Here is a 22,886-nt window from a genome sequence, read left to right on the forward strand (position 1 = left end):
CACCAGCTCTGGAGTTTGCTCAAACTTATGTCCATTGAGTCGGTGATGCCATCCAACTATCTCATCCTCTGTCGTCCCCTTCTCCTATATACATTAATATACGATATTTGTCTTTCTCAGTGTCAAAACAGAAAGACAAGTACTGGATTCTTTTTTTTAAATTGATTTATCTTTTTAATTGAAGGATAATTGCTTTACAGAATTTGGTTGGCTTCTGCTAAACCTCAACATGAATCAGCCATAGGTATACATATGTCCCCTCCCTCTTGAACCTCCTTCCCATCTGCCTCCCCATCCCACCCGTCGAGGTTGTCACCGAACCCGTTTGAGTTCCCTGAGTCATATGGCGAATTCCCTTTGCTTATGTAATTTACATATGGTCGTGTAAGTTTCCAGGCTTCCCTGGTGGCTCAGCTGGTAAAGAATCCGCCTGCAACGCGGTTGGATCTCTGGGTCGGGAAGATCCCCTATAGGAGGGCTTGGCAACCCGCTCCTGTATTCTTGCCTGGAGAATCCCATGGACAGAGGAGCCTGGTGGGGCTACAGTCCATGGGGTCGCAAAGAGTCTGGCACGACGCAGCCGCAATGTGAATTTCCATGTTACTCTTCATATATCTCAGCCTTTCCTTCCCGCCACCCCACCGCCCTGCACCAACCCCAAGCCTGGATTCTAGGTGAAAGCATTCACGCCCACACAGGCAGGCAACTTGACTTCACACCGATGTTTTATATTTGTTTGACCCCAGTGAGCCGGTTATCACAGGCGGGCTCCTACCGGGGGTCCGCGTCCCGATCGCACCAGCAGAAGGGAAACCGACCACAGCAGGGCTGCAGCCACGGCTTCCACGTGTTGTCCGCCGCGTCCAGCTGCAGCGGAACCGGGATGAGCGTCTGGCGATGGGCCGCCACGGCCCGGGCCACGGTCTCCACCACCTGGTGAAACGAGGGCTCCGTGTCCGGCGTGAGGGCGTGGGCCTCGGAAGGGTCTCGGGACAGGTCGAAGAGCAGCGGTGGGGCGTGGTGGGTCACCCTGTTCCCCGAGCAGGGGCACACTATCTGCCCGTAACAGGCGCCCGCGCCGTCTGGCTGGAAGATGGGGGTTGTGAAGTGGACTTTCCACACTGCGCCCCCTGGAGGAAGGGGGAGAATTAGTGAACTTAACTGAATTAGTGGATTCAATTAGTGGACTTACTGAAGGTTAAGGATGGATGGTGGCCAGTCTTCTGAGCATGTTTGGGGTGGATGGGACAGCTGTAGGCTTCCCTAGTGGCTCAGACAGTACAAAATCTGGCTGCAACACGGGACACCCGTGTTCGATCCCTGGGTCGGGAAGATTCCCTGGAGGAGAAGGGCATGGCAACCCACTCCAGTATTCTTGCCCAGAGAATCCCATGGACAGAGGAGCCTGGCGGGGTTGGGGGGAGCTTCACAGTCCATGGGGTCACCAAAGAGTTTGACACGACTTAGTGACTCAACAACCACGAAACCATAGGCAAGCATTCCCATCCCACCAGGGCAGGATGACTGACAGCTAAAGGATGCTCCTGGGATCGGAAGAAAAATACCACCAAGAAGGAAGTAAAGACAATCACGTGGAAATAAAAGAAAGGCGTGAGGCAGCAGAAAAGGAGAGCAGAGGCCAAGCCGGGCCCCCGCGTGCGGCGGACTCACGGTCACGCTGGTGCCACCGGGCGGCGTGCAGAAAGCTCTCGCAGTAGTGCATGAGGAACTCGTGGTCCGAGTGCCGCGCGGTCCCCTGGAGCAGGGCCAGCAGGTCCCGGCCGTCCACCACCCTGCAGGTGGGAGCGAGGGGCGCGGACTCAGGGCGGGGCCACTGGGAGGTGGGCAAGACCCTTGAGCGAGCCCCGCCGGCAACTGGTATACCATCTGCCTGCAGGCAGGACCTTTGTTTAGAAGAGCCTGGCGGGTCCCCGCCCCCTGCTGGGGGCTGACACAAAGGTCTGCCCAGCCTTATTCTGAATGCACGGATGAGCTAATGTCTGGGAAACAGCTGCTTGGTTTTATACAGATTGGACCTTTAACTCGTCACAGAATATGTGCTGTGCATCATCCATAAGACCTGGAATCATTCCATAAATATATATAATAAAATACATATGCGTATATACAGTATATATGGGGCTTCCCTGGTGGCTCAGCTGATAAAGAATCCTCCTGCAGTGCAGGAGACCTGAGTTCGATCCCTGGGTTGGGAAGATGCCCTGAAGAAGGGAAAGGCTACCCACTGGCCTGGAGAATTCCATGGGCTGTATAGTCCATGGGGTTGCAAAGAGTTGGACACGATGGAGCGACTTGCACTTCACTCAAGATATATATGGGGCTTCCCAGTTGGTGCTCATGGTAAAGAACCTCCCTGCCAATGCAGGAGGAGTAGGTTCAATCCCTGGGTCAGGAAGATCCCTCGGAGAAGGGAATGGCAACCCACTCCAGTATCCTTGCCTGGGAAATCCTATGGACAGAGGAGCCTGGCGGGCTACAGTCCATGGGGTCCCAAAGAGTGGGACACAACTGAATGACTAACACACATACACACACTACATGTATGTATATGTACATATATGTACACACACTAACAACATATATTAGTACATAAAAACATACAATATATATCATATACACAAATATACATATATATTCTATAGGCCATATATAACACATTTACAAAATATATCAAGAAATTTACCTGTAAATGGCACAGGCTATGACCCAGAAATTCAACTTGTAGGGATTTTTACTAAAAAGATAATTACGACAGACAGTAAAATGACAAAGCCAGGTTTTGCTTTTTTTTTTTTTTTAAGGAACAAGGCTAATGTCCACCTGTAAGAGGTTATTTGAAAGAATACTGTAAAGCCATTAAAATTTTTGTCCATGCATTAAGATGTCTAAATATACATAGATATGTACATGTATATCTACAGAGATATATTTAGACATATTTTATACAAATACTTAAATATATATATATATATATATATATATATATGAATAGCCCACTCCAGTGTTCTTGCCTGGAGACAGACAGGAGCCTGGCGGCTATAGTCCATAGCATCGCAAACAGTCAGACACAATTGAAGGGACTTAGCATGCACACATATACAAGTATATAATATGTATATATAAGTATATTAAATACATCTAAATACATATAGTATACAGGTATCATATAATATGGGGCTTCCTTGGTGGCTCAGACAGTAAAGACTCTGCCTGCAATGTAGGAGACTGGGGCTCGATCCGTGGGTTGGGAAGATCCACTGGAGAAGGGCAAGGCAACCCACTCCAGTATTCCTACCCGGAAAATCCCATGGACAGAGGAGCCTGGCGGGGGACAGTACATGGGGTTGCAAAGAGTCACACATGACTGGGAGACTAATCCTTTCACTTTCATTGTATAAATTAATTATGTATTCATCTGTATGTTAGCAAGCTTAAATTATTTTCTTTTCTTTATTTTACTCCCAAATTTTCTATGATTTTGGGGGGTGCCATATTGTACTGCATGCAGGATCTTAGTTTCCTGACTAGGGATTGAACCCACAACCCCTGCATTGGAAGTACGGAGTCTCAACCACCAGACTTCCAGGGAAGTCTCTGTAATATTTAAAGTGGAAAAAAAAAAAAAACCGGAAACATCAAAAGTCCCCACCAGGCTACGTGAAAAGGACTCTTGTGACGAACTGTCAGTAAATGTACTGGAGCGTTTCAGGGACCATCGTCCTTATACTCAAAAGGCTCCACTTTTAACTCAGGAGAAGGACATGTGTCCTCCGTAAAGCAAATACTGGAGGCCCTAATGATGAATGCTTTTCCAGGTACTGATCTCATGGGTGTTTTAGGCCCGACGAAAGGGACGGTGATGTTTGATGCACATGTTGCCTCCAGGCAACACGGAATTGCCTTCTCTGGGCCGGTCTTTACCTGTCCTGGGGCACCTGGCCGCCTGCGAGGTGCACCACAGTGGGGAAGATGTCCATCAAGCTGGTGGGCTCGTGGATCACGCGGCCGGCCGGCAGGACCCCGGGCCACCGGAATATCCCCGGGACCCGGATCCCGCCTTCCCAGCCGGCCATTCCTTTGCCTCCTGTGTTTAAACGTGAACAGGAAAGAATGCGATTCAAAATCAGGGGTTGCTTCCCTGGGTAACTAGACCCTTCTGTTCATTGCAAATCACTCTTTCTGTCCCTCTCTGTTTAAGGACATGATGACATTTAGCTCCTACACGGTCAGATTTTATTTTCCTTATTAATCTGGGTGTGGGTTTTCTACCATACTGGGGTCAGGATGTGAATGTCTCGGGAGACATTATTCTGTCCACCACTCGGGGGTCAGTATGTGGACGTCTCTGGGGACATCATTCTGTCTATCAACCACGTGTCTATAAAGGATGTGGACGTCTTTGGGGACATGATTCTGTCCACCACGGTGATCATTTGAGTTTTTCTGACTTTTATGACTTTGCTTTTGTAAACTCACATTCCGGAGGAAGGGTTGAGAATTATTGGGACGAGATGAAGACACATCCAGGAATGCTTCAGTCTCACCTTTATATATCCCATTCCAGCCACCGTATTGGTTGTTTCCAAACCGAGCCTCTAAGGATCCCCCGTGATCCGATGTAAAGTAAACGAGGGTACTGTTGGTCAACCCTTCTGTATCCAAAGTCTCAAGGATCTGGCCTGCAAGGAACAGATGTGTCTGAGGTGGTCAAAACACAAGACAGTCTTTCACCAAATTTTTGGACTGCTGCATGAAAAGGAGTCTTTAGTATGAAAGCATAGCGAGTGACCAGTAATAGAAGTGTGGTACTCTAGTCTCTGTAGTCAAAGCTGTGGTTTTTCCAGTAGTCATGTACGGATGTGAGACTTGGGCCATAAAGAAGGCTGAGCGCAAAAGAACGGATGCTTTCGAACTGTGGTGCTGGAGAAGATTCTCAGGGTTCTTTGGACTGCAAGGTAAAACCAGTCCATCCTAAAGGAAGCCAACCCTGAATATTCATTGGAAGGACTGATGCTAAAACTCCAGTCCTGTGGCCACCTGATGGGAAGAGCTGACTCACTGGAAAAGACTCTGACGCTGGGGAAAGATTGAAGGCAAAAGGAGAAAAGGGCAGCAAAGGATAAGGTGATCAGGTATCATCACCAACTCAATGGGCATGAATTTGAGCAAACTCTAGGAGATGGTGACGGACAGAGGAGCCTGGAGTGATGCAGTCCGTGGGGTCGCAAAGAGTCGGACACGACTTGGAGACTGAACAATCAGAAAGCATCTTTGATCTAAGAGTCATACATCTCTTTGTATATGCCCCATTCAGCCTCCAAAAAATTTCAGGAGCAGTACAAGGGTGCATGAGACATAGGACAATGTAGAGAACACTTAAAAGTGAGGGAAAAGAAGGTTATAGAGAAGAAAGGAGGGGGGGCAGAGGTGAGTATGAACCAGGCGTTAAAGTGTCCGCACAGCAACGAAGAAAAGCTACTCACCCACCATCCAGTCCATCTCTTCTGTGTTGTCCCCGTAAAGCCCGTGGGGACTCCTCCCTCGGAAGTTCTCCGTCGTGACCAGAGGGGTGTGGACGTGCAGAAAGGACACAAAAAGGAGGAAAGGTCCTTGCTTGTGTCTGAAAACCGATACAACACACCTGGCCTTATTTCTTGGCCACTTGTTTCACGGGACCCAGTTGGGTTCCAGGGAATGTCACTCAGCCTCCATTTCACCAAAATGGTCTTTCTGAGCCAGAACGATTTCACCATGCGGGCTTCCCTGGTGGCTCAGTTGGTAAAGAATCTGCTTGCAACACAGGAGACCTGGGTTTGATGCCTGGGTGGGGAAGATCCCCTGGAGGAGGAAATGGCAACCCAGTCCAGTATTCTTGCCTGGAGAATCCCATAGATAAAGGAGCCTGGTGGGCTATAGTCCATGAGGTTGTAAAGCGTCAGATATGACTCAGCGACTACAGTTTCACTTTTTTTATACCTATTAACAAGAGGGGAAGGGGGCAGCAGAGGATGAGATGGTTGGATGGCATTGCCAACGTGATGGACGTGAGTTTGAGTAAGCTCCAGGAGTTGGTGATGGACAGGGAGGCCTGGTCTGATGCAGTCCATCGGGCCCCGAAGAGTCAGACATGACTGAGTGACCGAACAACAACCTACCCATTTTGGAAGAAGGAGACTCGGGATGCGTCTTCACCCTGAAGCGCCTTTCTGCACTCACCTTTTGACGAAGGATGAGACCTCCTGGAGCATGAGTGGCGTCGTCCTCTGAGAGCGCATGGGCTGCTCTGCAATGGAGTGATTCCGCATCAGAAAGCAGTCCGCGTGCATGATCAGGGCGCCCACCAAACAGGAAGTGGCGAAGAGCAGGAGGCACACGACGGCCGACCAGATGACCAGAGTCCAGGAGGCGCCCGGTATCAGGTGGGTGAGTTTCCCGATTGTGAGTGTGAGCGTGGCCAAGGCCACGAGCTGGAAGCAGACGTCGAGTCGACTCTCCAGGACCGCACGCTTCTCGGATAGTTCCCAGCGCTCGCAGTCTGCCATCATGCTGAACGGCATTCCGTAGAAATGGTCGAAGCCGTGATTGAGCGGGTGGTGGCAGTGATCGTCGGGAGACGCACAGCTGAGACCCAAATGCCATTTTCCTGGAAAATAGGCAAAAAAAAAAAAAAAAAAAAGTGTGCAGATGTGACAATGTTCCTTTCATCTTTTGGTGAGTGGGTATGACGTGCTTGCCACATCGTGGGATGAGGTCAGGATGCAGGCAGCTGGGCAGGGGAAAGTGTTTGCTGTTATTTCCCAAGGAACCTGGCCAGGTTGGGTCAAGGCAAGATGTTCCTGTGCCCGCGTTTCTGGTGCCCGTTAAAGCTAATCACCATCTCCATCTTCCCAGAGTCTGATCGTCCTTTGAAACACTCATGAGTTGCCTGCATCTTGCTGTTTCTCAGTTGAGAACTCCATAACCAAGCCAGCAAAGGTCCATCTAGTCAAAGCTATGGTTTTTCCAGTGGTCATGTATGGATGTGAGAGTTGGACCAGAAAGAAAGCTGAGCATCAAAGAATTGATGCTTTTGAACTGAGGTGTTGAAGAAGGCTCTTGAGAACCCCTTGGACTGGATGGAGATCCAAGCAGTCCATCCTAAAGGAAATCAGTCCTGAATATTCATTAGAAGGACTGATGCTGAAGCTGAGGCTCCAATATTTTGGCCACCTGATGCAAAGAACGGACTCATTTGAAAAGACCCCTGATGCTGGAAAAGACTGAAGCCAGGAGAAGGGGGCAACAGAGGAGGAGATGGTTGGATGGCATCACCAACTCAATGGACACGAGTTTCAGCAAACTCTGGGAGATGGTGAAGGGCAGGGAGGCCTGGTGTGCTGCAGTCCATGGGGTCTCGAAGAGTCGGACACGACTGAGTGACTGAGCAACAGCAACAGATTAGAACTCCATGTGGGCTTGAGTGGGAACCTTAGAGAGATTTTGCATGCTGTTGAAAATTTGTTACTGTCACATCTGTGATGCCTCCAATGCTGTCTTGCAGATGATTTGCAGTTATATTTTTATTTGTTTAGTTTTTATTTCATATTGGAGTATTATTAACAGAGTTCTGTTAGTTTCAGATGTAGAGCAAAGTGAATCAGTGATACATATGCACGTTCTCTCTTCTTTTTCAAAATTTTTCCTCACTTAGATTATTACAGACTATTGAGCAGAGTCCCCTGTGCTGTCCAGCAGGTCCTTGCTGGTTCTCCATGTTAAACACAGCAGTGCGTCCATGTCCATCCCAGACTCCCTGACTATCCCTTCCCCCATCCTTCCCCCCGGGAACCATAAGGTTATTACAGAGTATTGAGCAGAGTTCCCTGTGCTGTCCAGCAGGTCCTTGCTGGTTCTCCTTGTTAAATACAGCAGTGTGTCCATGTCCATCCCAAACTCCCACTCTGACCCCAGCCCAATTTCTAAGCTTTTAAATCATAACGTATCAGAAATTTGCATGAAATGGCAAATATCTCATTCAGCTGATATTTCTGGCACATCTACTTCGCATGAAGCAACCTGGGTAGCACCATTCCACCATGCGTGGAGCTTTATGTCCAGTGAGAAATTCTACTGTGTTTCCCAACTATTTCATTTGCAAACTTTTTAGTTGAAGTGAAAGTGAAAGTCGCTCCGTCATGTCCAACTCTTTTCGACCCCATGGACTGTAGTCCATGGAATCCCCCAGGCCAGAATACTGGAGTGGGTAGCCATTCCCTTCTCCGGGAGAATCTTCCCAACCCAGGGATCAAACCCAGGTCTCTCGCATTGCAGGCGGATTGTTTACCAGCTGAGCCACAAGTGAAGCCCAAGAATACTGGAGTGGGCAGCCTATCCCTTCTCCAGCGGATCTTCCTAACCCGGGATTGAACCGGGGTCTCCTGTATTGCAGGCGGATTCCTTACAACTGAGCTGTCAGGGAAGCCCATAGGTGAATTAAATGTCCCTATAAAAATAATGTGCCCAATACTGTTGGGCTCCTGACTATGGTTCTTTGGATCCTGCCAACAAAATTGGGATCGTCTAAACCGAGTCCAGTATAAAAGTCTTCAGAAGAAACAAATAGTAATGTGCTTAATCCTTAGAAAGTGTACATACCTATGAGTCCAGTGGTATAGCCTTTAGCTTTCAGTATTTTTGCAAAAGTTATTTCGCTGGGCGGAAGTCCTCCAGAGACCGCTGTCCACTGAAGAACACGGAGACCTTGACTGGAAACCATACCTTTGATGAAAGGTGTTCAGAGAGACGCTACAGTCAGACATCGAGTTGTATCATCACTGCTGTTGTTAAATGTTAGTCACTCAGTCCTGTCTGAGTCTTTGTGAGCCATGGAAGTAACACAGCAGGCTCCTCTGTCTATAGGATTTTAAAGGAAAAAATACTGGAGTGGGTAGTCAGTCCCTTCTCCAGGGGATCTTCCCTTCCCAGGGATTGAACCTGGGTCTCCTGCATTGCAGGCAGATTCTTTATGGTCTGAGTCCCCTACTTAATATTTTCCTTTTACCTACTTGGCTGCGCTGGGTCTTAGGCAGGCCCACAGGATCTGTTAACTGTGTGTGTGAACTCCTAGTTTCTGCATGTGGGGGTCTCAGTTTTGTGAGCAAGGATTGGACTCAGGGCCCCTGCGTTGGGTGCACAGTCAGCCACTGCACCACCAGGGAAGTCTCTGCTTTTATTATTTCAACTCAGAGTATTTGGTGGAAATCTCCACGACTCAATATGCGATGGAAAATTTAACCTTCCAACATGAGTTGACCTCATGGGCTTTATTTCTCTGCATTTTCACCCAGTATAGTTTCTTTAAAAAAAATTTTTTTTTTTATGTCTGTTTTATTTTTTGGCTACTCTGGGTCTTCATGGCTGACGTTGGGCTTTTCTCTAGTTATGGCAACTTTGTCTTTAATGGAGACAACGGTTTCAGTTTGTGGGTGAAAGGCGCTCAGTCATGTCCCAGTCTCTGCGACCACACGGACTGTAGAGTCCATGGGATTCTCCAGGCCAGAACTGCTGGAGTGGGTAGCCCTGCCCTTCTCCAGGGGAATCTCCCCAACCCAGGGACCGAACCCAGGTCTCTTGCATTGGAGGCAGATTCTTTACCGTCTGAGCCACCAGGAAAGCCCTTGAAATGTGTGGTTAAATATGGTTAAGATAGGATGTTGCATATTATGTGACTTTGACCACAATTAAATAAAAACACTTAAAAAAAAATACAGGGGGACTTGGAGCATTCTCCCGACCCTGTACCGAACAATTCATGCCTGAAGAGTTACAGAGAGCGTGTTCCTGTGCAGTGTGATTAGACAGACGGATGGACCAACCTGATCGGAGTGGGTATCTGCCCGTTAAAAATGCTGCCCTACTCGGGGTGCACAAAGGGGCAGCGGCCAGATGCTGGGTGAGCCTCACGCCATCCGCCGCGAGGCGGTCGATGTTTGGAGTCCTGAGGAAGGAAACATTAACTCTCTTAATCCTCAGCAAACCAACACATGGCTTATTTTCCTTTCCGTAAGGCAGAGTGACATCCTACTTGATAGAAAACCTGGCAATTACCAGTGAATAACTCCCTGATTTCCTGTGCGGGCTCATTCAATCATGTCCAACTCTTTGTGACCCCGGGGGACTGTAGCCCGCCAGGAGATGACTGAAGCGACTTAGCATGATACTACGTATAAAATAGGTAACTAGTCAGAACCTACAGTACAGCATGGAGAACTCTGCTCAGTGCTCCATGGTGACCTAAATGGGAAAGAAAATGCCAAAAGAGAGGGGATACAGGTATACATATGGTGATTCACTGTACAGCAGAAACTAATACAACATCGTAAAGCAACTATACTCCGTTGAAAATTAATAACAACAAAGAAAAAAACAGGGCTAAACTTCAAATGTCTTCCGAACCATCAAAGAAACATCAACTGCAAAACTGTTTATCAATGTTTGGCCACACCTTGCTACCCGCAGGGTCTTAGTTCCCAGAGCGGGTATCGAACCCGGGTCCCTTGCATTGGAAGGCAGAGTCTTAACCACTGGGCCACCAGGGAAATCCCATCCAACTGCATTGTTTATCAAAAGCTTCCACATTGTACTGCTGAGGCTGAGATGGACTCAACAGAACATCCAGAATTGAGAGTCCAGGGTGACTCTTCACTTAGGACTCTCAGTCTTTTTCAATTTAAAATTTTTTATATGGGTGTATCATTGATTCACCATATTACATTAGTCTCTGGTGTACAGTAGAGTGATTCAGCTATTCTACACCTTTGAGCCGGCCTGAGTGCAGACGTGGGAAGAATGCAAGACTGAAGTGTTTTTAGTGGCTCAGTCGTGTCTGACTCTTTGCGACCCCACGGACTGTAGCCCACCAGGCTCCTCTGTCCATGGGATTCTCCAGGCAAGAATACTGGAGTGAGTTGCCAAGCCCTCCCCCCAGGGATCTTCCCGACACAGGGATCGAACCCGCATTTCCTGCATTGGCAGGCAAACTCCTTACCACTGAGCCACCTGGGAAGCCCCACACAATACAAAGAATGGATGTGACACAGCTCTGTTCAAGTTTGAATTGCCGACACCAAAGGTCAGATGGCTTATCGTGGACCTCTGCACCCATAAGCCGTTCTCCCGTCCTTGCCTGATGGTGGTGTTGCCATAGCAACCGACGTCTCCAATGCCGAGATCGTCCGCCATCAGAAGGAGGATGTTTGGCCGGGGACCAGGTGGAGGGCCGCAGGCTGAGGGTTTCGCACCCAGAAGCACAGCGAGTGCGAGAGCCAGCCAGCTCCTGAAAGACAAGGACCAGACAAGGCTGCGTGCGGGGTTCCATCTAAGTACACAGCCTCTGTGAGCCGGAAAGCTGGGGGCACTCGTTCAGGGGACTCTGAGAGGGGCATCCCCTTACAGGAGAGTTTGAATACATCTCTTAGGCATTTGAATCCTTTTTCTTCTTTTTAAACCTGTATGTTATATTACATTAAATATAACATATTAATTAAATGTATATTATATATATATATATATATATATATATATAATCATCCCATTTCAGAAGAGTTTGAATACAGCTCTTAGGCACTTGATTCTATTTTCTTCTTTTTAAAACTGTACATTACATTAAATATATATTAATTAATTGTATATTATATTTTATTATATATAATATATATATTATCATCCCATTTCAGAAGAGTTTGAATACATCTCTCTGGCATTTGATTCTTTTTTCTTCTTTTTAAAAAATGCTATATTATATTAGATATAACATATATTAATTAAATATATATTCAGAGAAGGCAATGCCACCCCAGTCCAGTACTCTTGCCTGGAAAATCCCATGGACAGAGGAGCCTGGTAGGCTGCAGTCCATGGGGTCGGTAAGAGTCGGACACGACTGAGCGACTTCCCTTTCACTTTTCCCTTTCATGCATTGGAGAAGGAAATATTATACTTTCTTAAATATAATATATATATTATCATCCCATTTCAGAAGAGTTTGAATACATCTCTCAGGCATTCAATATTTTTTCTTCTTTTTTTAGTTAAATATATATTATATTAAATATAATATATATGCTATCATCCCATTTCAGATGAAAACATCTTTTGCGCATTTTCTTTTTGTTCAAAGCAACTCGTACTTTTTTTAGATATTAGCATTGAATTTCAGAAGAGGTTGGTTACGTGTCTTAAGCATTTGATTTTTCTTCTTTTTTTTTTCTCTTTGCGACCCCATGGACTATACAGTCCATGGAATTCTCCAAGCCAGAATACTGGAGTGGGTAGCTGTTTCCTTCTCCAGGGGATCTTCCCAACCCAGGGATCGAACCCAGGTCTCCCGCATTGCAGGCAGATTCTTTACCCGCTGAGCCACAAGGGAAGCCCAATAAAACTGGAGTGGGTAGCTGTTCCCTTCGCCAGGGGCTCTTCCCGACCCAGGAATCGAACTGGGGTCTCCTGCATTGCAGCTGGATTCTTTACCAGCTGAGCCACCAGGGAAGCCCTAAATATATGTTATATTAAATTATCATCCCATTTCAGAAGAGTTTGGATACATCTCTTAGGCATTTTCTTTTTTGTTAAAAGAAACTCATACTTTTTTTTTTAATATTAGTTTCGAATTTCAGAAGAGCCTGAATACATGTCTTAAGCATTTGATTTTTCTTTTTTTTTAGTTAAAATGACTCACACTTTTTTTTTTAAAATACTATCATCCCATTTCAGAAGAATTTGAATACATCCTTTAGGCATTTGATTTTTTTTTTTCCTTTTTTAGTTTAAAAAAAACTCACACTTTGTTAATATTATGATCTCATTTCAGAAGAGCCTGAGTATACCGCTTAGGCATTTAATTTTTTTCTTTTTTAGTGAAAGACAACTCACACTTTTTAAAATGTATATTATCATCCCATTTCACAAGAGTTTGAATATATCTCTTAGGCATTTGACTTTTTTTCCCTTTCTTTCTTTTTTTTTTTTTAGTTAAAAACAACTCACACTCTTAAAAAGAAAAATTATCATCCCATTTCATAAAAGTTTGCAAACCTCTCTTAGGCATTTTTTTCCTTTTTTTTTTTTTTTGAGTTAAAAACACTCATACTCTTTTTTATTTGTTTAAATATTATCAACCTATTTCAGATTTCAGATAGTTAAAAATAACTCACACTTTAAAAATATATATTATCATCCCATTTCAGAAGAGTTTGAATACATCTCTTGTGGCTCAAATACATTCCCTTGTGACTCAGCTGGTAAAGAATCCGCCTGCAATTCCGGAGACCTGGGTTCGATCCCTGGGTTGGGAAGATCCCCTGGAGAAGGGAAAGGCCACCCACTCCAGTATTCTGGCCTGGAGAATTCCATGGACTGTATACTCCATGGGGTTGCAAAGAGTCGGACACGACTGAGCGACTTTCACTTTCACAGGCATTTGATTTTTTTTTTTAATTAAAACAACTCACACTTTTAAAATATACAGTATCAATACCATTTCAGAAGAGTTTGAATACATCTCATGTAGGCATTTGAATTTTTTGTTTTTGTCTTTTTTTTTTCTTCCCAGGCAGTCCAGCAGTTAAGATTTTGCCTTCCAATGCAGGGAGGACAGGTTTGATCCCTGATTGGGAAGCTAAGAAGGAAATGGCAACCCACTCCAGTGTTCTTGCCTGGAGAATCCCAGGGACGGCGGAGCCTGGTGGGCTGCCGTCCATGGGGTCGCACAGAGTCGGACACGACTGAAGTGACTCAGCAGCAGCAGCAGCTGGAAGCTGAGGTCCTACATGCCTGGGGGCCAAAAACCCAAAACATAAAGCAGAAGCAGTGCTGTCGCACATTTATTAACATGCACTCAGCTGCTCAGTCGCGTCTGACTCTTTGCAACCCGGGGACTGTAGCCCACCAGGCTCCTCTGCCCATGGGATTCTCCAGGCAGGAATACTGGAGTGGGTTGCCATGCCTCCAGGGGATCTTCCCCACCCAGGGATCAAACCCAGGTCTCCTGCATCGCAGGCAAATTCTTTACCATCTGAGCCCCCAGGGAACTCCAAGGGGCATTGATCAGTGACTAACTGAGAAAGACCACTTTACTATCAAGGGATTCTGAAAAACTGACCGGAAAAGACGCAGGGGCAGACAGAGAAGATGACCGATCGCCCACAGCCCTGTCTTACCAAGAGTGTTCCAGACGTAACATGGCCTCTCTTCCTTGTATTTCCTGTAAGAAATAAAGAGGTGTGTACTAACATGGGGAGTAGAAACAGAACTATTGATAATGCAGTATGTAATATAATAATAATGCTGTAAGTAATACAACGGCTCAGTGGTTAAAAAAAGAAAGAAAGAAAGAACCTGCCTGCAATGCAGGGCATGTGGGTTCAATCCCTGGGTCGGGAAGATCCCCTGGAGGAGGAAAGAGTCGGACACGACTGAGCACACAGGCAGTCCTGTGAGGCCAGTCAGCTTCGGACGCTGAGTTGCCCTAAGGCAACGGGGGCAATCCTGTGAGGCAGAGCATAGGGCACTCTTGTATACTCAAGAGTTTCAACAACAAGAGGGAAAAATTTGATTCTGCCAATACCCTGCGAAAGTTACTAAAAACCCACAAAGGATGGCTTTTCCTGGAATTTCCTAGCAATCGAGTAGTTAAGACTCTGTACTTCCAGTGCAAAGGGCGTGGGTTCAATTCGTGGTTGGAGAAACTAACATCCCGCACGCTGGCCAGTGTGGCCAAAACAAGAACAGCAACAAAAAAAGCAAACAGGGGCTTCCCTGGTGGCTCGGCGGTAAAGAATCCACCTGCCAAAGCAGGGGACGCCGGTTCCATCCCTGGGTTGGGAAGATCCCTCTTGCGGATGAACAGGGAAGCCTGTGAGTCACAAATACTGAAGTCTGTGAGCCCTAGAGCCTGTGATCTAGGATACGGCAAAGAAGACACAGCACAGCCATAAGTAGTAAAGCAATTAATCTGGAAACAAAGAACCAAAGCAGTGCTCTTCCCTACAGAAGAAGCTTTACAGACACTGGACCCTGTCTCCAGAATGCAGAACGTGGACTTCGTTAGATGTAGCTCAGGACAGAGGGGGTGATTGCTTTTGAGACCCCAAAACAAACCGCGTTTTCTCCCTTGCGGTGAAACTCCCCGAGGTGTTCTGGATTCAGGCGTGGCTGCTGGAAACCTGGTTCGGTCCAGATGGACCTTGAGGCTCACATATGGAGCCTCAAGGAAGCAAGGTTCTCCCTGGTGGCTCAGTAGTTAAAGAACCCACCTGGTAATGAGGAGACACAGGTTCGATCGCTGGGTCAGGAAGATCCCCTGGAGGAGGAAATGGCAACCATCTGCAGTCTTCTCGCCTGAAGAATCCCACAGACAGAGGAGCCTGGCCTGGCTACAGTCCACGAGGTCCCAGGCGTCGGACCTGACTCAGAGAGTGAACGACAACAGCTGGCAAAGCTGCGTTTCCCCCGAAGGTTCTAGAATCCTCGGACCTCACCCAGGTTGTGGTTTACCGGTCCTGTTTACACAAACTCCGGGACGAAGTGGATGTTCCAGTCCCGAGGCAGGCTGGTGGCGTGTTGTTTGACGAGGTCCTGGATGCCCTCGAGGTAGGTCCTTGGATCAGATGGGGCCAGTGTGCAAACAACGTGAGTGCTCACTCTGTCCTACTCCAGTCTCTGCAATCCCACAGACTGCAGCCCACCGAGCTCCTCCGTCCCTGGGATTCTCCAGGCAAGAATACTGCTCTGGGTGGCCGTGCCCTCCTCCAAGGGGATCTTCCCGACCCAGGGATTGAACCCAGGACGCCTGCGTCTCTTGCCCTGCAGGCAGGTTGGTTACCACTGAGCCTCCTGGCAAGCCTGTCCGAGCAATATCCTTGGGGCCAGACTGCAGGAAGTAGGCTAGAGTGGGTATGTCCTGGGTGGAACTCTCCTTCATCTTGACCAGGAAAAAATAAACCAGCTGGTTTGGGGTTTCTACCTTTTGTGTCTGAGTCCTGATGTGACTCGAAAAAAAAAAAAAAAAAAGAATGTAAGGCCTTTCCCAGTGGCCCAGTCGTAAAGAATCCACCTGCCGGAGAGGGAGACACGGGTTCTCTAGTCCAGGAAGATCCCAGGTGCCGAGGAGCAGCAACTAACTGAGCTGGTGCTCTTGAGGCCACGAGCTGCAGCTGCAGAAGCTTGGAGCCCGTGCTGGGCAACAAGACAAACCACTGCAGTGAGAAGCCCGCAGACCACAGCTAGAGAGGAGCCCCTGCTCGGTGGCACTAGAGAAAACTCCTTGAGCAGTAATGAAGACCCACCACAGTCCAATCAATAAATAACATTTAAAAAAAAAAAAAAAGTATACAAACATGTACCCCCACCTCCGGTGGTCCAGTGGTTAGGATTCCATGCTGCTAATTCTGGGTCCAGTTTCAATCCCTGGTCAGGGACCGAAGATCCTGCGAGACTTGAGGTGTGAGCAAAAAAAAAAAAGAAAAAGAGAGGAAAAAAAAAAAAAAGTAGAACACGTGTTTATCAAGAACGTGATAATTAATATTTTGGGCTTTTCTGCCAAGGTGGTCTTGTCGCTGCCACTTCTTTCTGCCGTTGCAGCGGGACGTGGCCCTCGACCATCCAGACAGCTGAGCTTGTTCGTCAATAAAACTGGATTTCTAAAGACAGGCTGAGTTGGTGGAAGGCACCAGAGGTTTCTGATCCCTGACATAAAGGAAGCAGGATAAAGGAAGATGCAAAATGAAGTGATAAGACATCGATACGACATGATCTCTAATACATATTTTTTATTTTTAATTCTGGTGAAAGTGAAAGTCGCTCAGTCGTGTCCGACTCTTTGCGACCCCATGGACTATACATAAGTCCCTGGAATTCTCCAGGCCAGAACACTTTAGTGGGTAGGCTTTCCCTTCTCCAGGGGAATCTTCCCAATCCAGAGATAGAACCCAGGTCTCCTGCATTGCAGGCGGATTCTTTAGCAGCTGAGATACCAGGGAAGCCCAAGAATACTGGAGTAGGTAGCTTATCCCTTCTCCAGGTCATCTTCCCACCCCAGGGATCGAACCCAGGTCTCCTGCATTGCAGGTGGATTATTTACCAGCTGAGCCATCAGGGAAGCCCTGATTGCCTTTGAATTGTGGTAAACACACACTAATTAAAAATAAAAAAGATTTGTATGGAAGAGCATGTCATATCAATCTGAAATCCCTTCCCAGGAGGCACTAGTAGTAACGAAACCGCCTGCCAATGCAGGAGACCTGAGTTCCATCCCTGGCTCGGGACGATCCCCTGGAGGAGGAAACGGCAACCCTCTCCAGGATTCTTGCCTGCAGAATCCCACGGACAAGAGGAGCCTGGCGGGGCTACAGTGCATGAAGTTGGAAAAAGAGTCGGACAGGACCTGGAGACTAAACAGCAAGAAGCAGACATCTCAGAATTTCCCGTCTCCATCGTTACACGCAGAGCACCGTGGCAGTGAGCACAACTATACACCCTTGTGCAGACGTCCCCACTGCCCACATTCGGAACTAGTTCATCTCGCAGACCGAGACTCTGTCCCCATTAACCACCCTCTTGCCCACCCTGCTCCCCCAGCCCACGGAGCCCACCCTCCTGCTTTCTGTCTCCATGAATTGGACGAGTCTAGGCTGCTTATATCCGTGCTGCTGCTGCTGCTAAGTCGCTTCAGTCGTGTCCGACTCTGTGCGACCCCATAGACGGCAGCCCACCGGGCTTCCCCGTCCCTGGGATTCTCCAGGCAAGAACACTGGAGTGGGTTGCCATTTCCTTCTCCAAAGCATGAAGGTGAAAAATGAAAGTGAAGTTGCTCAGCCGTGTCCGACTCTTCGAGACCCCATGGACTGCAGCCCACCAGGCTCCTCCGTCCATGGGATTTTCCAGGCAAGAGTACTGGACTGTACAATATTTGTCCTTTCCTGTCCAGCGTATCTCACATAGCCAAATGTCCTCATGGTTCGCCCACGTTGTAGCCTGCGTCAGAATCCCGAGACATGGCTAAATGGTATTCGGTTCTGTGGATGGACCACGTCATCTACATATGCAATATTTTGTTATTGCTTAGTTGCTCAGTCGTGTCCCACACTTTGCGACCCTGTAGGGGCTGAAGCCTGCTAAGCTCCTCTGCGCACAGGATTCTCCAGGCAAGAATCCTAGAGTGGGTTGCCATTTCTTTCTCCAGGGGATCTTCCAGACCCAGGGATCAAACCTGGGTCTCCTGCATTGGCAGGTGGATTCTTTACCGCTGAGCCACCAGGGAAGCCCATATATCCAGTATTTTTTTATTTTTTAATGAAAAAGGTTTCATGGAAACTTATTTACTATATGTAACATAGACAACCAACGGGAATTTGCTGTATGGCTCAGGAAACTCAAACAGGGGCTCTGTGTTCAACCTAGAGGGCTGGGATGGGGAGGGAGATAGGAGGGAGTTTCAAAAGGGAGGGGACATGTGTATACCTATGCCTGATTCATGTTGAGGTTTGACAGAAAACAGCAAATTTCTGTAAAGCAATCATTCTTCAATAAAAATGAATTAAAAAAAAGAGAGACAGCATCAGGATAGCACGTGGTATGCTACTATCTGTAGCAAACAACAGGAAGAAAAGGGAAGTGTTGCATTGGTAGCTCAGTCGTGTCTGACTCTTTGCGACCCTGTGGACTGTAGCCCACCAAGCTCCCCTGTCCCTGGGATTCTCCAGGCAAGAACACTGGAGTGGGTTGCCACTTCCTCTTCCGTGAAAAGGGAGGAACACGTTTATTTGTTTGTCCACAACCTAATCTGGTGACAAGAGATGCTTTGTACAGATGAGTGGCAATCATGTCCCTTGGTGCGAGGATCACTCCTTGGGCTAACCTTCTACTTCTTTCCCTGGATACCCAATAAAGACGGAGTGTCACCAAGTGACTGGGTGACATTATGTGCAATGAAAATGCTGGTCCCTGGCAGCCTCTTTGTGGCCATGAGGAAACATAAAGCCACGCTGCTAAGTCACGTCAGTCATGTCCAACTCTGTGTGACCCCACAGACGGCAGCCCACCAGGCTCCCCCGTCCCTGGGATTCTCCAGGCAAGAACACTGGAGAGGGTTGCCATTTCCTTCTCCAATGCACGAAAGTGAAAAGTGAAAGTGAAGTCGCCCAGTCAACTCTTAGCGACCCCATGGACTGCAGCCCACCAGGCTCCTCCATCCTTTCGACCCTCCAGGCAAGAGGACTGGAGTGGGGTGCCACTGCCTTCTCTGATAAAGACATGAGGGAAGCCCAATTTTGGCTCTTGGGGGAGTCAGTGACCCTTGACATGGCATGGCTTTTGCAGTGACCCTGAGCTCTGCTTATGAGTGGACAGATTGGCTTATGTGGCCTGTGTGGTGGGGTGGGCTTCTGAGCTGGGGGCATCGTCCTTCTCCCAGCTGAGCTGTCCCGGGGGGAACCGGAAGATGTTTACGGAGGCAACCTCACACTTTGTAGGTGAATACGTTCCAGAGGTAATACCAGGGTCAAAGTTATTAAGCGACTAGACCTTAATTGTTCTGAACACACAAAAAACCATGGAGACTATGCTACGCTAGAGCAGTGTTGGCTCACACTATCGCTGTTGACGCAAACATAGTGCAACACAGATCAGAGCAGATCAGTCGATCAGTCGTGTCCGACTCTTTGCGACCCCATGAATCGCAGCACGCCAGGCCTCCTTGTCCATCACCAACTCCCGGAGACTCACGTCCATCAAGTCAGTGACGCCATCAAGTCATCTCATCCTCTGTCGTCCCCTTCTCCTCCTGCCCCCAATCCCTCCCAGCATCAGAGTCTTTTCCAATGAGTCAACTCTTTGCATGAGGTGGCCAAAGTACTGGACTTTCAGCTTTAGCATCATTCCTTCTAAAGAAATCCCAGGGCTGATCTCCTTCAGAATGGACTGGTTGGATCTCCTTGCAGTCCAAGGGACTCTCAAGAGTCTTCTCCAACACCACAGTTCAAAAGCATCAATTCTTCAGCGCTCAGCCTTCTTCACAGTCCAACTCTCACATCCATACATGACCACAGGAAAAACCATAGCCTTGACTAGACGAACCTTTGTTGGCAAAGTAATGTCTCTGCTTTTGAATATGCTATCTAGGTTGGTCATAACTTTCCTTCCAAGGAGTAAGTGTCTTTTAATTTCATGGCTGCAGTCACCATCTGCAGTGATTTTGGAGCCCAGAAAAATAAAGTCTGACACTGTTTCCACTGTTTCCCCATCTATTTCCCATGAAGTGGTGGGACCGGATGCCATGATCTTTGTTTTCTGAATGTTGGGCTTTAAGCCAACTTTTACACTCTCCACTTTCACTTTCATCAAGAGGCTTTTGAGTTCCTCTTCACTTTCTGCCATAAGGGTGGTGTCATCTGCATATCTGAGGTTATTGATATTTCTCCCAGCAATATTGATTCCAGTTTGTGTTTCTTCCAGTCCAGCGTTTCTCATGATGTACTCTGCATATAAGTTAAATAAGCAGGGTGACAATATACAGCCTTGACAAACTCCTTTTCCTATTTGGAACCAGTCTGTTGTTCCATGTCCAGTTCTAACTGTTGCTTCCTGACCTGCATACCAATTTCTCAAGAGGCAGATCAGGTGGTCTGGTATTCCCATCTCTTTCAGAATTTTCCACAGTTTATTGTGATCCACACAGTCAAAGGCTTTGGCATAGTCAATAAAGCAAAAATAGATGTTTTCCTGGAACTCTCTTGCTTTTTCCATGATCCAGTGGATGTTGGTAATTTGATCTCTGGTTCCTCTGCCTTTTCTAAAACCAGCTTGAACATCAGGAAGTTCATGGTTCACATATTGCTGAAGCCTGGCTTGGAGAATTTTGAGCAATACTTTACTAGCATGTAAGATGAGTGCAATTGTGCAGTAGTTTGAGCATTCTTTGGCATTGCCTTTCTTTAGCATTGGAATGAAAACTGACCTTTTCCAGTCCTGTGGCCACTGCTGAGTTTTCCAAATGTGCTGGCATATTGAGTGCAGCACTTTCACAGCATCATCTTTCAGGATTTGGAATAGCTCAACTGGAATTCCATCACCTCCACTAGCTTTTGCGTGTATCAAACTGTCCCCTTTGTACACGGCAGACTCTCACAATGTTATCTGCTATTTATATCTCCATTAAAAAAAAAGATACAGAAAAAGAGAAAGACAGCCCTTCAGTGAAGTAATACCTATAATTTAGCCTTTGATGCGCTTCCAGGGCAGAAGGAATTGCAAGCCCCTGGCTTTCTGGCCACCCTCCAGAGCCCGGGCAGCACGCTTCGCTTCTCCACTACGCTCCGGGCTCCGTTCCCAGACCCGCTTCGGTTTTGAATCTCAGCATCTCTTCAGTGCTCAGTCCTCTGTGCTCCGAAATCTCTTAGCATCTGAGATCTACTCTGCAGAGCATTCCTCTGTTCGCGACCCCGTGGACTGTAGCCCACCAGACTCCTCTGCCCATGGAGTTCTCCAGGCAATGATTCTGGACTGGGTTGCCATGCCCTCCTCCAGGGGATCTTCCCGACCCAGGGATCTAACCCAGGTCTGGCAGAATCTTTACCGTCTGAGCCACCAGGGAAGCCCTCTCTTTCGCTATTTAATTCTGCAGTCCTTCCAGAAACCCCGCCTGGAGGCAACATCTGACATGGATATCTCTGTTTTCTTTTTTCTTTTTTTTTTTAAAGAAAATTTGCCTGCCAAGTACAGCCAGACTCCGGAGGGGTGCCAGGCAGCCACGTGTGGGCTGAGGGTCACCAGCCTGGCTGGCTGCTGCTTGGAGAACAAATTAAGAAAAGCGGGTTACCTGCAAGACAGTCTCGGAGCCCGGGCAGCCGAGGTCAGCGGGCAGCAGGGACGTGATCTCAGGCTCTGACCCCGGGAGGTCCGTGCGGTCCACGCATGTGCGGCTGATTCACTCTCCGGAGTAACAGTGGTCCCGCCTCAACCAAGTTAGGCTGTGCGCGTAATCAGCAAATCTTACGCTCTGCAAAATAGCACAGAAGATCAGTCGGGAGGGCCTGTCGTCCGTCCTTTTTTTTTTTTTTTTTTTTGCCTGTCGAACAGAAAATCTTCTGTGCTCCTTGAGAAGATGGTAACGCTTGCCAAGGGATCTCCGACAGCTGCAAACACTGAGCCTTTTCATTCACAAGTAGGGCTGGACCGCGTCTGGCACACCGCTCAAGACACTGGGGGCGTTTGCTGGGCCCTGTCCCAAAGCAGGGAGGCGGTTGCCTTGAAAATGCCCCCTTGCACAAGTCCTGAAATGTCATGTGCTTTCCCTCAAGACAGAGGACGGCTCCAAGAAGGCTTTAACTCCTTCTGTGCGTGCGAACAACGCTTGATCACCTGAAACGAAAACGTTGTTGCTGAGCCCTGAAACACGCGGGGATTCTGGGCCTCCGGACGAGAGGATCTCAATTCCGGGGGCAGTGATGAGGCTTGATCGCTCAGAGCTTTTCTTTGTTAAAGGTTTATTCAAGTATACAAGAGACAGACAAAGCTTCTGTCACAGACATCAGAAAGGGGCAGAAGGAGTGCCCCCTACCCTTTGCTGGTTTTTAGCAAGCCATTCTATGTCTCTTAGAAAGCTATTAATCAGATAAGAGAGACACCTCAAAGCTGAAGAGGAGTTTCATCACACCGCTCTCCCACAATATGCATTTTTGAGATAGCTTAGCACAGGGTGTGGTATCCCTTAGCCACAGAACAATTGACACCAGAACTGGTTTGTTGAGCTATTATCAGCCCAAGGTTTGAGAAAAGAAAAAAAAAGTCTTAGGTGGAATCATTTTGAAGAAAGGCAAATCTCAAAGCAAAGG

At 47.6% G+C, this 22,886-nt stretch overlaps 2 protein-coding genes across 11 annotated transcripts in view; one reads left to right on the top strand and one right to left on the bottom strand.

Annotated features, from left to right (window-relative positions):
- Positions 1–22,886, top strand: part of ARSH (arylsulfatase family member H) — a 52,936-nt gene that overhangs the window by 2,417 nt on the left and 27,633 nt on the right. The window lies entirely within an intron of this gene.
- On the bottom strand, positions 708–22,102 carry ARSE (arylsulfatase E). 7 transcript variants are annotated; one of them, XM_027534648.1, is made up of 11 exons: positions 21,872–22,102; positions 14,217–14,260; positions 11,186–11,335; positions 9,876–9,997; positions 8,656–8,778; positions 6,238–6,664; positions 5,505–5,641; positions 4,566–4,700; positions 3,943–4,105; positions 1,672–1,793; positions 708–1,130 (listed from the first exon to the last, which is right to left on the bottom strand). In XM_027534648.1, the coding sequence occupies exons 2-11, from the start codon at positions 14,237–14,239 to the stop codon at positions 772–774; spliced, it is 1,761 nt and encodes a 586-aa protein (XP_027390449.1). In that variant the 5' UTR covers positions 14,240–14,260; positions 21,872–22,102; the 3' UTR covers positions 708–771. The 7 variants fall into 7 exon arrangements, with proteins under 7 accessions (XP_027390449.1, XP_027390451.1, XP_027390448.1 ...); XM_027534650.1 differs by lacking the exon at positions 21,872–22,102 and adding an exon at positions 15,312–16,062 and having other exon boundaries at positions 708–1,121; XM_027534647.1 differs by lacking the exon at positions 21,872–22,102 and adding an exon at positions 15,312–16,062.

The sequence above is a fragment of the Bos indicus x Bos taurus genome, chromosome X (assembly GCF_003369695.1).
Source record: "Bos indicus x Bos taurus breed Angus x Brahman F1 hybrid chromosome X, Bos_hybrid_MaternalHap_v2.0, whole genome shotgun sequence".
Lineage (NCBI taxonomy): Eukaryota > Metazoa > Chordata > Mammalia > Artiodactyla > Bovidae > Bos > Bos indicus x Bos taurus.